The sequence below is a fragment of the Numenius arquata genome, chromosome 19 (genome assembly GCF_964106895.1).
Source record: "Numenius arquata chromosome 19, bNumArq3.hap1.1, whole genome shotgun sequence".
NCBI classification, from domain to species: domain Eukaryota; kingdom Metazoa; phylum Chordata; class Aves; order Charadriiformes; family Scolopacidae; genus Numenius; species Numenius arquata.
Window position 1 is genome coordinate 11,646,369 of NC_133594.1, and position 16,293 is coordinate 11,662,661.

General features: G+C 43.4%; 1 protein-coding gene across 3 annotated transcripts in view; it reads left to right on the plus strand.

Moving 5' to 3' along the window:
• The first annotated feature begins 572 nt into the window (after positions 1-572).
• The window catches only part of PBX3 (PBX homeobox 3), a 110,233-nt gene continuing 94,512 nt past the window's right edge, over positions 573-16,293 (plus strand). For 2 of the 3 annotated variants that reach the window (XM_074161059.1, XM_074161058.1), the window contains exons 1-2: positions 653-849; positions 1,879-1,952. In XM_074161059.1, coding sequence (XP_074017160.1) covers positions 653-849; positions 1,879-1,952 — 271 coding nt within the window. Of the gene's footprint in view, positions 850-1,878; positions 1,953-16,293 lie in introns of all 3 variants that reach the window. The other variant, XM_074161057.1, reaches the window with a different exon arrangement.

Here is a 16,293-nt window from a genome sequence, read left to right on the forward strand (position 1 = left end):
CTCTGTGATTGTGTTTTCTTGGCTTTTTTTTTTTTTTTTTTATGTTGCAATTTGGGGGTGGGGGTGTTCGCCTGGTTTGTTGTGGTTTTTTGCTGTTTGCCACCCTCCTAACTTCTTGAGGATTTCAAAGCGAGTGGGTTTTTTTTGTATTTTTTTTGTATTTTTTTTTTTTTTAATTTCGCTTTTTTGCCAAGAAGATTTTTGGACAAGTGGGGAAAGACATAAAAAGCAACAATAAAAATAATAATAACAATAATAATAATAATAAAAAAAAAGCTTTGGAGGAAGATTGTACCAGGAAAACTGCAAAGAAACCTTATCAACTCATTTATCCGAGCCACAAATATGATGATGATGAAAGAAGATTGTAACTAAAGAAGAGAGTGATTTACTGCACCGGGAAGGAGAAGAGAGTGGAATAAACAGCTGAGATCCGGTCAAAACACAAATACTGATTTTGTTGTTGTTTTGTTTGGCTTTTTTTTTTCTTTTTTTTTTTTTTTTTTCCTTCCTCCCCCCTTTTCCTTTCCTCGGTGTGTGTGTGCGAGAGCGCGGTCCGGACTCCGGGACTGAGACTGAGGGGGACCGCGGCCGCCCGGCGCTCTCCCTCCCGCCGCCCGCCGGCCCCGCGGCCCGGGCCGCCGCCGGAGCCATGGACGATCAGTCCCGCATGCTGCAGACCCTGGCCGGCGTCAACCTGGCCGGGCACTCGGTGCAGGGGGGCATGGCCCTGCCGCCTCCCCACGGACACGACGGGGCGGACGGCGACGGCAGGAAGCAGGACATCGGCGACATCCTCCATCAGATCATGACCATCACTGACCAAAGCCTGGATGAGGCACAAGCAAAGTTGGTTTCGTCTAATTAAACCTTGTCTTTTTTTTTTTTTTTAATTTTTATTTTTTTTTTTAATTCTCTTTTTGTGTGTGTGCGTGTGGTTTTTGTTTCTCTCCTTCCCGCTCCTCCGCGGAGACCCGGAGTCTCACCATTTGAGCAACTTCTTGGTGCCGTAGGAGAGATTACAAGCAGCCAAGGCAGAGCCAAAGTTGCTGTTGAATGTTTGTTTGTTTGGTTCGTTTGTTTTTAAATAGATAGAATAATAAATATATAGACCCGGGCGATGCTTATGCCGTCGCTCGGGAGGCTGTGGCTGGTTCCCTGCCCGTTCCCCTTGGACACCGTCCGGCGGACACCGGCCCCGCCGCCGCTGTCTGTCCGTCCCTCCGTCCGTCTGTCCCTCGCACCGCAACTTTTCCTCTTTCTTTCTTTCTTTCTTTCCTTTTCTCCGAAGTGGGCGGCAGATGAATTACAAACCTGCTGCAGGGAAGAGAAGGGGGGGTGTGTGTGGTGTGTGTGTGTGTGTGTGTGAGAAAAAACAACCCCCAAAATTTTAAAATCACAGTAAATACAAAAAAAAAAAAAAAAAACCAAACCCAAACCCCAAAGAATATTAACTCTGCAACAACCCCCCCACCCCTCTTCAAATCTCCTTAATAAATCAGTTTATAATATCGCCGGCCGGATCGTAGCGAGGACAAGGAGAAGGGGGGGTGGGGGGGTGAGGAGGAGGGGGGTTTGGGTGATTTATACCCCTCGCTCGGGCGGTATTTGCACAAAGATAATTTGGTATAAAAGAGGGAAATGAAGGGAAAAGAGAGACCCGGAGACCGGCCCACGCACCCCCCCCCCCCCCCCTTCCCCTTCATCGCCCGCCAGCCCCGCGGCCCGGGCGCCGGGAGCCACCGGCCGGTGGCTCCCGGCGCCCGGGCCGCGGGGCTGGCGGGCGATGAAGGGGAGGGGGTGTGTGTGTGTGTGTGTAAGACGCCATGTTGCTGAAAAGCCGCCTTTTTAACCGCCTTGTCCTCTCCTCTCTTTCAGAAAACACGCACTGAACTGCCACAGGATGAAACCCGCCTTGTTCAGTGTCCTCTGCGAGATCAAGGAGAAAACAGGTAAGGGCCGCCCGCGCCGCCGCCGCCGCCGCAGCCATCTTGATCCCTCCTTCCTTCCACCCGGCCGCCGCCGCCGCCGGTCCCCCCTTCGCTCGCCACCCCCCCCCCCCCCACTCCTCCTCCCCTCACGCCCGCCGGAGCGGGATGGCGGGTGCCCTGTCGGGTGGAATCCCCTTCCACCTGATTGAGGGGGGACCCGCCGACCCGCTCCGTCCCGCCGACCCGGCCTCTGAGGCTGTTTCGCTGTGAAATGGCGCGGTGAAGGGAGAATCCCCCCCCCCAGCCCCTCGGTCGCTCTCCTCACAGCCCCGGGGGGGGTGCCCCGCCAGCGCCGGCGCTTGCCTTTTTAACTGTCAGGACACTTTGCAAAAATACTTGTCAGATCTGTGTTACCTCACGTCGTTTTTATTTATTTTTTTAAAACACCACCACCACCACCCCCCCCCCGGGATGTGTTGCACGCACAATAAACTTTGTGCGGGTTTGCGCTGCCCGGGCGCGGGGGGAGCGAGGCCGAGCCCCCGTCAGCGCAGCCGGGGAGGGGACCCCCGGGGAGACCCCGGGAGGGAAGGGAAGGCCCAAGTGATGGATGCTTTGACCCCACACTCCTGCGGAGCGCGGCGGAGCTTGGGCTGCTCTTGGGCGATGATGTTTGAAATGCCAAAAATTTTCATCTCAAAAGTAGAAAAAATTATTTTTTTTTCCCCTACGTTAACGTGACACTAATAAACTCCACGGTTTTCTTAGAGGCATCTTAGGGGATTTTTTGCAATTTTTTCACATCACTTAATTTAGAGAGGATTTTTTTTTTTTTTACAGCGAAGAAAATTTGCAAAGTATTCTGCTTTGTATCATGAGAATAACATTCCTTACAATCTGGCTTTAAAAATAAATATATGCATTGGCTTGCTTTTTAGCTATATTTGATATTCAATCACAATCCCCTTAATTGCACGCTGAAAAATTAAGACTGGGTGAAAACAACAAACGTGAAATCATTGCAAATCTCAGCTGAGAAGCCTGAAAGTGCACAGTTCCCAGTAAATTACGGTGCTTTATGTCCAAGGGTTTCTTTGCTACCGGGGATCCACTTCAGTTTCTGCTGACAGCTAAGCACTAGGGTATTGACTGCGTTGTGAATATTAAGATTGATTCTGCTTTATATTGCATTATATTACCCGGGATAAGGGGAATGATCCCCCTCCTGCCCTCCCTCCCCACCGAGCGACCTTTTGCCTCGGTCAGCTCCCAACCCCTTTCCCTCCTCCTTTGCCTTGTGTTTGTTTTCTGCCTTTCCCTAAACTTTCTGCCCGTCCTGCTCCGGAGCCAGCGGAGCAACCTGCCCTCCGTGTTCAGACATTTTGCAGCAGGCAGATTTCAATTAAGGAGGCAGGCGTAGGTCCTGCGATCACTTTATTTGCAGAGGGCTTAGCCTCGCTGTTTTGAAAGGAAAGTGTAGTCAGCCACATGTCAGAGGTGAGCTGCGAAGAAAAACCCGAGTCCTTTCAGCAGCGGGGATTACTGGCAGAGGGTGTTTGGTGAGGCCACCGCCGCCTCGGAGGCGAGAGGGAACCTGACAAGAGACTCTGTGGTCTGAAACGTTTCGGGGTGTTTCGGTGATAACTTGTAAGTTGGGATCCTGCCCTTGTGCTGTGAGTAGTCGAGCCAAGTTTGCGAGTTATCTCTTTTGTGAAATCGCTGAGAACCAACAAAGAGTGAAGGCGTCCGCCTGCCCAAAGGCGAGATCCTGCCAGCCCCGGCAGCGCAGGAGGGACAGGATTAATGCAGCGGGTGATTGATGGAGATGAATCCACACCCCCACCAAAAACTCTTCCCGGAGGGGGACCTTCGCTCAGGATCTCCCAGTTGAGACGGAATGTCTGTGTAGGCTTCAGTTAGCGTGCTAAAGCAAAGAAAACGTGAAAGTAAATTCTAGCATATTTTCTGGAAGCTCTTTGCGTAGGAAACGGCTGAAACAATTCTGAACTGGAAGGGTGAACGGTCTGAGATGCAATTAAAGCAGAGGTGTCCCTCCCTCCCCCTGGTACTCCGCATTGTCTTGTGGTCTGAGCACTTAGATCTGCCTGCAACTGGGTCATGCGCCGGTATTTAATTCTTTTTAATCAGAACCAAAGTTTACCTGCTGTTGGCGGCGGGAATTGCCGTGATGGCTTTATCGCTACCTTGTTCTGTGAGCAGGACGGGAGGTGAGGAGGGAGACTGGAGCCTATACGTAAAGTGTAATAGCAGTCATGGCTGTTCTTAAATAAGTAATGCAATACTTAAGTCATTTTTATATTGAATTATGTATATTTTTATATTTTAGTAGTTTTCAGTACAGTCAGGCAGGACTTTGAGAGGCTGGTCGTGAGAGAACACGTAGAGGAATCCTCAGTTTAGGCAGAGCAACTCTGTCACTTTCCCGCAAGGGTTAATGAATGCATCACATTTTTTAAAAGCCTCTCTCTGTGTCTCGCTTAGGGTTAGGAGCTGAAGGTATTTTTTTTTTTTTCCCTGTGAGGTATTTGTCATGTACAAAGCAAATCACTGAGCTTACTGAATTTAGCCTGACATTTCTTTTTTAACATTTTAAAAAGTGCTGCATAATACATTTAAGAGCTTTACAGATATTAATAGGTATGTGCATTCTTAGAGGCAACCACAAGGTAGCATGGTTTTCATAAAGAAACTGCCACTTATTTCTTTAATTAGTTCAAAGAAAAACGATACCCAAAGTTATACTGAAGCCCCTCTAATGAAATCTGAAGATGCGCAAGTGAGAGTCGATTGACTCTTATTTTCTTGTATTTCACCCGTTCTCGGAGGTGTCACTTGGGAGTGTTAAAGTTTGTTCTCAACGTGCACTCACATCTGTTGCATACCTGTGTGACACCCTCTCCTCAGCGCCTGCCGTAGGGAGCAAAAACTGACTCGCGCCTTTGTTTTTTTTTTTTAAATAGTCCTTTTTTACTGACTAAAAATCCATCATATTTGTAATTTGATTCAGCCTACGTTAGGCCGTTGCTATACCTGAGGTACTGGTTATTCTCATGGAAATAGAAATGAACATATATTCATTCTTACAGTCTTAAAATGGTTAGGGAATTGCAATTATTTCCCAGTGGAATGACATATTATTAGGTCCCGAATTGTGTTGATAGATGATTTGGGGTTTTGTCTTTAAAAATCATTTGTATAGATAGGAACACACTTTTATAAAAATGTCGGAGTGCGTATGTGCCTACACGTATACGTGTATTTATTTCTATAAGTCCAACAGAAACAATGATAGCTGCCAACCAAACCCTAATTTACTGTCACCACAAACCCTAAATAGCATTCATTTACTAGTAAAGCCTAATGGCATACATGATGGTTTGCCAGATTTGTGGCCTTTGTGAGGCTTATAAGCAGGACTGACTTGGGAAGATCATAAAACTTAATGAACTTCTCGACTGCAGGAGGTGTCCGCAGGGGAAGAGAAAGGCCTGCTTGGCTGGTTGGGCTGCTTGAACTATTTTTTATGTCTAAAGAGAGAGGAGGAAAATGTTCATTAAGAACGTTCTCCCCTCGTGCAGAATTTTGTTTTAAAGAATGAAAAAAAAATCCAGATATGAAACCCAGACAAATAGTGACGTTAACCACGGGGTTAATTTCTTGCTGTTCCCCATGTAAGCTAAAACCTTTTATTTTTATTGCTACAACTGTAAATAGCCATACGATGCCATTCCGATGATTAAAGGGCTGTATCGTGCCCTCACTGGCTGCAGTGCTCCTTATTGATGAAAATGGCCCAACTCTTTCGGGAACGCCCCTTGTCAATACGCTGCAAAGTCTGTACCCGGGAGGTAACTGCCTGGAGAGGGACTTGCTTTTGCCTTGGCTGCTGGCAGAATTCGAACGTGTTAACCCCTTTCTTCACTGCCGTCATGTAAAAATCGAATCAGAGGACTCTTCCCTTGCATTACACAAATTGCAACTTTCCAGTGTTTGTAAACTATCGTTTAGTGCCAACATATAATAAAATACAACCCTGGCAATCCTGTGTGAACGTTAAAGGATTCAAATGGAACAATGAAATGGCACTGATAGCATACATATCTGTGTGTGTGTAGGTATGTATGTGTGTTAGCTGCTCTGTAAATATCAGCTGTGATGTTATTGTTACTCAGTTGAGCTATTTAAAATATTTATGTGCAGTCCTGTTTTTTTTTTTTCAAACTGCTAAATACATATTTTTGATTTACCCTGACTAGGTAAATAAGTAAGCGTTGTGTATTTATGTGCGTACATCTTTTCTTCAGTTTACATTTTTTAGCTTTTGTTTCCTTTCTCCTGAGTCAGTATCCAAGATTTTTCACTGAACCATTGGATACACTTTTGAATGTGGTGGTTTTTTTTTTTTTCTTTAATTGTCAGCAAATGCATTACAAACGATGACGTGCAGTAGAATGTTAGGTCATTTACACTGTCCTTTTGGCAATGACATTGCTTTTCTTCATAAATGTCCTACTAGGAAAAAATAAATTGAATAAAGTATCTTGATTGTCATTTGGTCATCTGTTACAAACACATTCATTACCAAAATTCTTTCTCTTTGGTGGGTTTCTGACATGGTATTTGTCTGGTTAAGAGAACAGGCGGCTTTGGTGATTATTTTCATTAGATAAATTCACATTACTTTGTCTTACAGAATCTGTAACTACACGGTACCCTTAGACGTTACCACTGTTAGTGCTCCTTCCTGTATTTAAATAACAGTCTTCACATTGATTACCAGGATCTGTGTTTCCATAATTTTTTTTTATTTATTTAATTTTCCCCCTCCGGAAAGGATAAATTTGGACCTACTTGTCAATACTAATTTAAGTAGGAGCAGGGATTTATTTTATTTTACAGCTATTTTTCAAGTCCTTCATTTTATTGTTGAATTTGACACATTTTCTTGCTTATCTGAAAATACTAAATTCTATGAGTTACAGTGTGGTGTGTTTTAAGATGCTTGTTGTAAGTTAAGGAATTTTTGCATTCAGAGCTAAATTATTATAATAGCATGCAGTGAATGCAGAAGAGGCCTTTTTTTTTTTTTTTTACAGGATTTAACACATTTATCAAGCTCTATTCCTACAGCTTTCAATGAAAAAGTTGTATGATACGGATATTATGCTGTCTTTTTTCAATTTAAATATTGATTTGTGTGAAACATTAATATAATGATATTTGCAGTCTACCGTAGACAAACATAAGCAGAATTAGACATACTAAATTGTTACAAATGTAACACAATATTTAAATACATAGGAAGGCTACATTAATAATTACATAGTAGAGCACACCAGGGTCCGGTTTGTGTCTGTCCTGGGTTTTGAGGCTGTTTTTCAGTCCCTGGCACGTCAGGCACAGGGGGGCTGGGTGGGTGAGCCCCGACCCCCGGAGCCCGGCTGGAGTTCTCCCGTCCCGGTATCGCTGGCAGAATCCCGTGTAGCTGTTTGTGTTCCCTGGATTGACACCCCGAGAAGGATGCTTTGTTTGTTTTCTCAGCAGTCATGTTTAATGCCATTCGCTTATCAAGGTGATCAGCATGGTTCAGATAACACATGCCTGACACAGCCTGCCTTTTTTCACCATCATGTTGACCTTTTGTCACATTTGCTTTTCTCTGGTACGCAATTCATGTCTTTAAGTATGAATGGAGTAAATAATTCACATCAATATTTAATATAAATTATTAAAGTTTCTGTCAGCTCTTATAGTTCATGCTTTTATAAAGTTGGAGTAGTTCATCAGCCAAACAGATGAATTGTGCTTCTCAGCTGGACATTAGAGCTCCTCCATAATGCTGTCTGTGCAGTGCAAGTAAACAGGGAATTAAATATGAAAGGAAATGAAGCCTGGTACTTCAGCTCTATATATTTTTCAATAATGCACATTCTTTAGGATAAATATCCATCGTAATTTATTTTGTTATTCCTGTACTATTTTTTTTTTTTTTTTCCCCCTTCATGTTGCAAACAGAACTGTAGAAAACCCCACTGACCCCGGCATTTTCTTCTACTCTTTGTTATTATCCTTCCGTGAGTGCTCCAGCCCCTTCCTGGGCTGGGGAGGGTGTACTCCTGCTGGGGGGCTTGGGCCTTGGGTTTGTTTTTTTTTTCCTTAAGGTTATTTTCTGGTTTTAAAGGTTGATGGGGAGCACTAAAAGGATGAAGTTTCAGGGTTTTTTAGTCCATGTTTATAAATTATAGTTTATATTTTGCAAAGTGACCTGTGATTGAAAGTAGATTCTGAAAATATTTTTTAAAGAGGAAACGGTCTGCCCTCTGATCGTACCAGCTGTAATGTGTTTATGGCTTCAAGAATTGCATAAAAATAGCATGTTTTGCGTAAAAGCATACAGTAAAAATCATTATGCGCTTACTTTAATTTTGTTCTATTTTAGGTATTTTACTTCAAATTCTTTTGTTAGCCATCAGTTCAATGCATGTTGCACAGTCACATGCACTTGTAACAATATATGAATCACTTGGTATCACGCGTCCTACAAATCCATCACTTGGGAAGGGGGGTGGGTTTGTATCCTGTGTTTACAGGTCAAAACCTTTTGCTATACTTAAGTCATGCATCAACATTTAAAGCTAATCCCTCATTCCTCATTGTCCAGCAGGTGGCTTTTTCATATATTATTTAATTTATAATTATTTATTGTGAGTGGAAAATGGAATTTAATATTATTATCCTGATTGCTTTTTTTAGAAGAACACCGGTTTTTCAGTCCATCCTGTTGTATGTGATAGGGTCAACGAAAGCATCTAGAGATCTTCAAGTACACAATCTAAATTAAGATTCTAAACAGGCTTTACAGATGCTGGTAACTTTGGCAATTATCATTTTGTTTGGTGAACAGTAGTAAAACAGTGTGCGGTAAAAGTGTTTAGAGAGAGAGGATAAATAAATTGAACAGTTTTGCAATGCAAAGTGGTTTGTGGTGTTTTTGAGGATTTCTTGGCTCTTGCTTAACTGCTATTGTGAAGCCTGGAGCAGATTTTCCCATTGCTAATGCCCTAGAAGTATTAATTCACTTTGATATGCTAATTAGAGGGCATTATGCAAGAAATGAGATTAAGTGGCAGCATGAAGCCATTTGCCTGTCAGTAAATTGAGAGCTTTAGCATCAGGAGGAGCTTTGTTTTTTCTGAGTTTCTCTTGGTTTTGCATATAAATAAAATTGATTGAAAGGTCTAGAGAAGCTTCTAGAACATTGGTGGTTCTTTTTCTCCTTCTATGATTATTTAAACTTCATGTTAAAGCCTTTCTCTGAATATTAATTGATCTAATGGGAGATACTGAACATGAAGAATTTCATTGTATTCTCAGTTACTGTATCTTAACAAAAGGAAAGTATTAGAATTCTTTGTGTCATCTGATTTTTGTGGTATTATTTTAGCTATATCTTACAGCTTTGTATTCTAACCTCTCTGACTGCTCTCGCTCCTGCGCTGAGAACTGGATCTGCGTGGAGGTATTTTTGCCAGTTCTGCTGGTTTCGGGACTGGGATAACGAGGGCCCGACCAGCTGAAGTCAGATGCTCGGCTCGGATTCTTGGCCGGTGGGGCCTTGGACATTTATCACCCCCACTCACTCACGGCATTTCCCACCGTTTCTTATGTAAATCACACGTATATTTTCCTTCATGTAGGAAGGAAGGGTTGTAATATTGACCATAGATTTTATTCAACTGCCAGAAACTGTGTTAAAGTAACATTAAGGGATTGACTTACAGTCATAAGAGCGAGGAAATTTGGAGTTAATAGTTAAACTCTGCCCTTAATTCAACTCATTGAACCTATTTATTAGAGCATATATGATACGTAGGATCACTGTGCTGAGACCTCTGCAGTATTAGGACGCTCCAGGATGTTTCAAAGACGAGAGGTTCTGATTTAGTTCAAATTTTCCTGGTGTGGTTTTTTTTTGGGGGGTGTATGTGGTTTTTAGTCAGCCTCGGAGTTGCTTTACTACAGTTTTGTGGTTAGTTTTCTTTTTATAATACTGTTTAAAAATATCAGAGAAGTAATTCTGGAAATTGAAAAAAAAATTTATCAAAAAATAAAGGCAAAGCAAAACCGACCCAAGCCTCTCTAGTCCTCTTTGCCTGAGTGCCTGCAGAATGTTTGCTGTTTGTGTGCCCATCTCCTCCACAGATCCTTGTCGCAAAGTCAATCAGGGGAGTAGTGCCGGAGTGACAGTGCTTGTTATGAGCCCCAATAGTTATTTAAAAGAAAGGAAAAAGGATAAAAAAATGCCCCAGAGCTCCGTGCGGGGGCTGTTCATGCTAGATGCACATGCTCTCCCTGATCCTGGCAGCTGAAGTCTATCACTGTTGGGAAATTTTTAACATGAACCACATAAGACACAAACCACCGCGGTTTCCTCGAAGCCACAGGGGTTTTCACGTTAGCGCAGGACAACTGGCACGTGCGCTGCGGGTCCCTGCCCGCTCTCCCCTGCCCCCGGCACCCGCGGGAGCTGCAAGCCCTCTCCATCCGCCCTCCCCGCTCTTCCTCAACAAAGGGGCCGTAGCGCCGTTTTCATTTCAAGCACGACGTCCCTGCTTGGCCTTGGTTCCCCAGACCTGCTGAACCCGTCGGCCCAAAGAGTCCCATCAAAACCAGCATCTGAAACTGCAAAATCAGTTCTTCTCCCAGAAAGCAAAGGACAGTGCTCTGGGCTCCAGCTGCTCACTCCGAGTTTCACATTCTTGAACAAAAGCCCTAGATACCGAAAGTATTCTGTGGCCAACCTTAACTTTCTCAGTACCCGTAGGCCCCGGTGGCGGTGGCTGGGGAGACGAGGGTGCTGGAGCTGAAAGCCTGGCAGTCCTGGCTTTGAATCCTGATGATGATTTGGGAAGAAAAAGCCTTCCTCCCGCCCCAATGAGGAGGGATGTGGTGACCCCGGTGGGGGCAGACCCGGGGCTCGGCCACCGAAGGGAATGCAAGAGCTCACTTTTCCCATCTTTAAAATGGGAATATTCTCCATCAGATTTTTCGGTGAAGATTGTGTCAAGTTGGTGCTATGTGTTGAAAAGGAATAATTTTATCAAGTATTTGGTATAATTAAAACTGTTACATAAGTAATCTCTTAGCACTTAGTGTGCACTTCATTCCAGTCCCGGTGAGCCTAAGTGGAGTCTCACCTCCTGGAGATGAAGAGATTAGGCTTTCCTTAGACTTCTCCTTTTCTTGGCTTTAATTAGGAATGTTTGGTGTTTTAATTGATGGTTAGACCTCTCGCGGAAGGGCATGGGGGTTCTCTGGCTGGGTGGTTAGTTTGGTTAGTACAGAGAGAGACTGTTTGCTCGCTGTAGATGGGGATCGCTGCTCTCTTCAGGGATAGCTGTTCACAGGCAGCATGGCACACTTGAAAGGGTATTTAAAGCAGGCTTTCATATATTTGTTGATTAAAGAAGGAAGTGTGCTTTTAGTGAGGTTTGTAATTACAGAACACCCAAATGTTTGCTTATTTTCTTTCATGGTAGATCCTGGTAGCATGATTGACTGTCACTAGTAAGAACAAGTTACACTAGATTGTGCAATGATTCTTATTTGACTTCAAGGATGTATTTATTACCATTTTTGAACAAATTATACTAACATGAAAAGTTGTGGAAATGATTGTGCACTAGATAAGGTGATACATTACAGGAGTGGTTGGGTTTATGGAGCTTTATGCTGAGGTTTTCTCAGAAATTATAGCACAGTCCTGTCACTATAAAACCCGGTGATACAGTTGGTAATAACATGCAGTGGAGGTATTTTTAGGATTTCACTTGTTATTCAAATAGAGTGGGAACTGTCAGTTTTCCTACCTCGTATTTCTTCCCTTTGTTGCACTGGGTGGGGAGGGGAGCGGGGAAGGAGAGCCCGGGGACGGGGGAGCGGGCACTGGGCTGGGGGGTCCCGCAGCCCTGCCGGGTCCCGCGGTGCCACCGGGGCGGGGGCTGCCGAGGTTTGGGCACCGCGGGTGCTCCCTGGGCGCCCGGTGCTCGTGCGGGACAGCAGGGGAAATTTTGCCTTCCATACGCAGCTGTGGATTTTTTTTGTGGATTATTTTTTACTTCCTCTCCACTTGTTAGGGCAGTGACGTGATATCGATATGGAGCTTGGGAACTTATTGACTTGTTGGTTCTTGACCTTTTGACTGTGACCAAGTATAGAAATTGAATGTCTGAAAATTAAATGATAGACTCTATATACATAAATTCTTGGATGTCAGTGTATTACATGAACTAATTTCGGTTTACCTAAATTTATGGCATTTTGTGTTCAATAAAGGAAATATTTCTTCCTTTCAATATACTGAGAGTCTAATAATATTGTAGTTGCTAGCACTAAACAAATCAATTTCCTTTTACTGACTGATTATCATAACAGCTGCTGCTTAATCACCGGGACTGTTACGTAACTTTTAAATCTGTAATATTTTGGAGAGGAACGAGCACCATCGTCTTGCCACGTAGCGATGTAATGCCATCGGTGCTGAACCGTACGACTGCCTTCCGCAGGGCTCCAGACTCAAGTTCTCATTTAGTTTAGTAATATTTAATGGGCCATGCGCACTTGAGCAAACTGCCTCCTTGAAAGGAAACCCGAAATAACACTCAGCCCGCGGCCTGTTGGCCCTGAAACAAAAAATGGGCAGTTGTTTTTCCGCCCTAAAAGCGTAGCACGGTGGGGCCTGATGAAAATGCCGAGCGTCGGCCTCTAACGTCTGATGAAATTAGCTCGTTGCTCTGCACGTGCAGACGGGGAGGGCGGCGATCCCGGCTTTGTGGCTGGGAGCGAGACTCGGGCCTCCAAACCGGGGCGAGGGAGCTGGGAATATTGTTCTCTCCGAGTGCCGCAATAAGGCTGTGGTCAGCGCTAATGTAAATATTTGTACAACAGCCATGTTCTACAGACTCCGATTTAATGGTAAAAATCTGCCCTGAACGCCTGGGTAAATATATGCTGAAGAACAGAAGCCCATTCACTGCAGAAACAATTGCCTTTAGCTTCTTTGTTGTGGAAGTGGCCCCCAGTGATGCGCTGGAGGCCGGAGCGCGGCGGAGCGCGGCGGCCGCGGCTCCCTGGCAGTGCCCGCCGCGGCGCGGGGGATGGCCGGGCGCGGGGAGCCCGCCTCGCACCCCGCTCCTCCCGCGCACCGCGAGGGGAACTTGTCAATGGAAGAAAAAGAACTGTAATCGCACATTTACATATGCTCCTAATTGTTGATTTGGGGATTTTCTATGAATATAGCTTCACAAAACAGATGCTGTTTAAGAAAAGGGGGAACATAATTTTGTGGGCAATGAATTAAGTGTTTTTGTGGCCCTCTCATCCGTAGCTAGGAGCAGTTTGTGGACCGCGTCTGTGAACGCCGCTCATAATTGTTTTTCACACATAAGTTATGCAAATGAGCTTTTATGGCAACTGGCATAACAATTAGCATCCTCCAGCAATATTTTAGCAGGTTAATTGCAAAATTTCTAAATTGTACATCTGACTTGTTAATTAGGCATGACAGAGGTGGTAAAATAGTTATCTTCAGGCAGTGGCAGCCAGGAGCTGCTTGAAATGCAAAGAGCAAGGATTGATTGGATTTGAGGGTTACAATTGTGGGAGCACTGCTGTTGTCAAGTGCCGCTGAGCAGCTCTGCTCCAGCGGCTGCCTCAGAGCGAGAGCCGCGGCGTCGCTGAGAGCATCCTGCCATTTACAAATCTGCTTTATTTAACTCTCCAACTCTCCAAATCCCGTCTGTGGGAAGCGCCCGGCTCCTGCCTCTTCCTCCACCTCGGGCCCACGCGAAGGGGCAAACCATGGACCTGAAGTCGGAATTTTGATTTTATTTACAAATATGCCTGAAAGTTTAGCTGCTGGCAGGGATCGACACATACTTTTTTTTTTTTTTTTTTTTTTTGAACCCTGGTAAAAATGCTGTGACCCATCCCCACGTCTGCTGAGAATTCTGCCTCACTTTCCTTAAATTGCAACCTTTGCTGCCTGATATTTTAATATGATGTTGATTACATTTTACAAGCTTTACTTACTCAGCTTATTTCTCTTAAATCCTTGCTTTCAAATACCTTTGTGTGTCTTATAATATTAATCGTATTAAAATACAAAAAAACATGATATTTGCAATAATCCATTTTTAGGCTCTCAGAGGTATGTCTGAATGATTAAAAAAAGATTGTAACATGAAAGTCTTCACACTGGCAACGTGTTCAAAACAGCTTTCCCCCAGTACTGCCTGTAACAGACAATAATGTATTCCAGCAGAGGTACAGTCTGCTTGAATCACACTAACACAATTTTCCACCCCAGTATGTTCTAAATACATTTTACTCTCTCTGGCTGCTGATTTTGATATAAAATGCAGATTTCTGGGCTATTTTAATATTTAATAAGTTAAAGGGTGATAATAAACAGAAAAAAAGCGCCACTGAACAAGTACCTTTGGGAGAGAGAGGAGTCATCCAGCCTGCGGAGAGCTTTGTTTGCTTGGACCATTTGTCTCTAGTTTGCTGCTGGACTGTGTGTTCTGTGCCTTAAATAAAGTCAATGAAATTTTAGTGCATATGTAGTATCCGTGAGCAAAAAGAAAATCACCTTAAGCACACGTGAAATTTCATGTCCTCTCTTTTCTCTATATGCATTCTCTTGATTTAACCACACGGTTTTTAAAATTGGGATGTTATATTTTCATTTAAAAAGTAAATGTTCCTGCATGCATAACTGTTCTAATATTTTACATTTTCTTGTGACATGTGTATATGGAGTAAGTGCCATTTATGATATGTTGTCATCAATAATTTTGTCACAGAGAATAAAAGCCTTTAAACTCATCCACCCACTGGAACGTTTTATCATATTTATATTAAGAGATATGAAATTAGCAGAACAATTGAGCTCTTTGTATGTGGGAGATGCAAATGTAACTGAATATTTACCTTTAATGAAGGGCAGCATAAATATCTCAGTATCAATAAATTATATGCAGTAGGAGAATATTCCATAGACACCTAATAAATAGTTCCTTTTTTTTCCCCCTAGATTCCTGAACCGCATTACCTTTTAGGGTAGTTTAATTTACAACCAACAGCGAAATTAAATATTGGTTAACTTTTTGAAACTATCTGTTGCAATTGGAAAATACTGTTTTTTGGCTAGAACTAAAGCGCGTTTCCAAATCATTACATTTACTGATTAAACGCTCAACAGTATTCAACAGTTTAAGGAAGAGTTTACTATAGGAATGCTCCAGCAGGTAATGTTTGGAATGGAGTAACCATTCTAATGAGGTTGATGGAGAGGGAGGTTTCAGCAGGGAAGGTTTCAGGTGTGTTACGGCTTTTGTCTTGTCACCCCCTGTGTCTGTAGCACCAGAGAGAAGTTGCAGGGAGAGCTCGTCTCGTTTGAGACAATGAGAAACTCCGCAATAAGTGTGAGAGGGAAAGGCAGGACCAGAAAGCGTTGTGTGTCCTCCCTGGTAAGTAAATATACTCCACGGTTTAAATGTACATCACATTTTAACTGTCCTAATATTGATCATCCTATAGAGGAATTATATTGAAGTCTACTAGTTATTAGTGTAAAGAGGGTCAGATGCAGAGACTGGTACAAAGCAAGTGCTCTCATGGTAATGATGCTGCTATTTATAGATCCCCATTTCATTAGTTGCAGAGTTTCAGGGAAGAGATTTTCTCTAGGGGAAATGGATACTTGAAGTTCATTTTCTTCCTGATGCACATTAAGGCAGAAACGTGAACAACCTTCTGTAGGACACAGGATTGCAGGCTTGGTTTGACCATTTTCCCTACATGTGCCTGTAGTTGTGTGTGTCAAATCCCTGCCTGCTCCTCAGCCGGCCTTCATTTCCAAATACCTTTCACAGTATTTTTGTCACGAGAAGGATTTTTTTTTTTTCTCTCCCTAAAGGAATTTTATTTTTTAAAGGGTGCCATGCCAGTAAACTGAGTACTGTTAAAATGTTTTGCTTTATAAACTGAACCCATCTGGATCACCTGACTGAAGCTGTCACGCACTACAGCCTGTTTACACAGTGCCCAGGAAATACAGTCTCAGTTAATCAAAACAGGTCTGTGTGTGCTGATATTTACTAATAAATACGAAAATTTCTTTGAGTATCTCAAAACACGATTGTTTAAACATACTTAGTTCAATCCTGTGAAATTCAGATGATCAAGGCTCCATATAATTTTTGTGTGCTTGTATTTCTAGCGCTTTCCTTCTTGGAATTCTTGACATCTTGAGTTATTTTTTTTTTCCTTTAAGAGA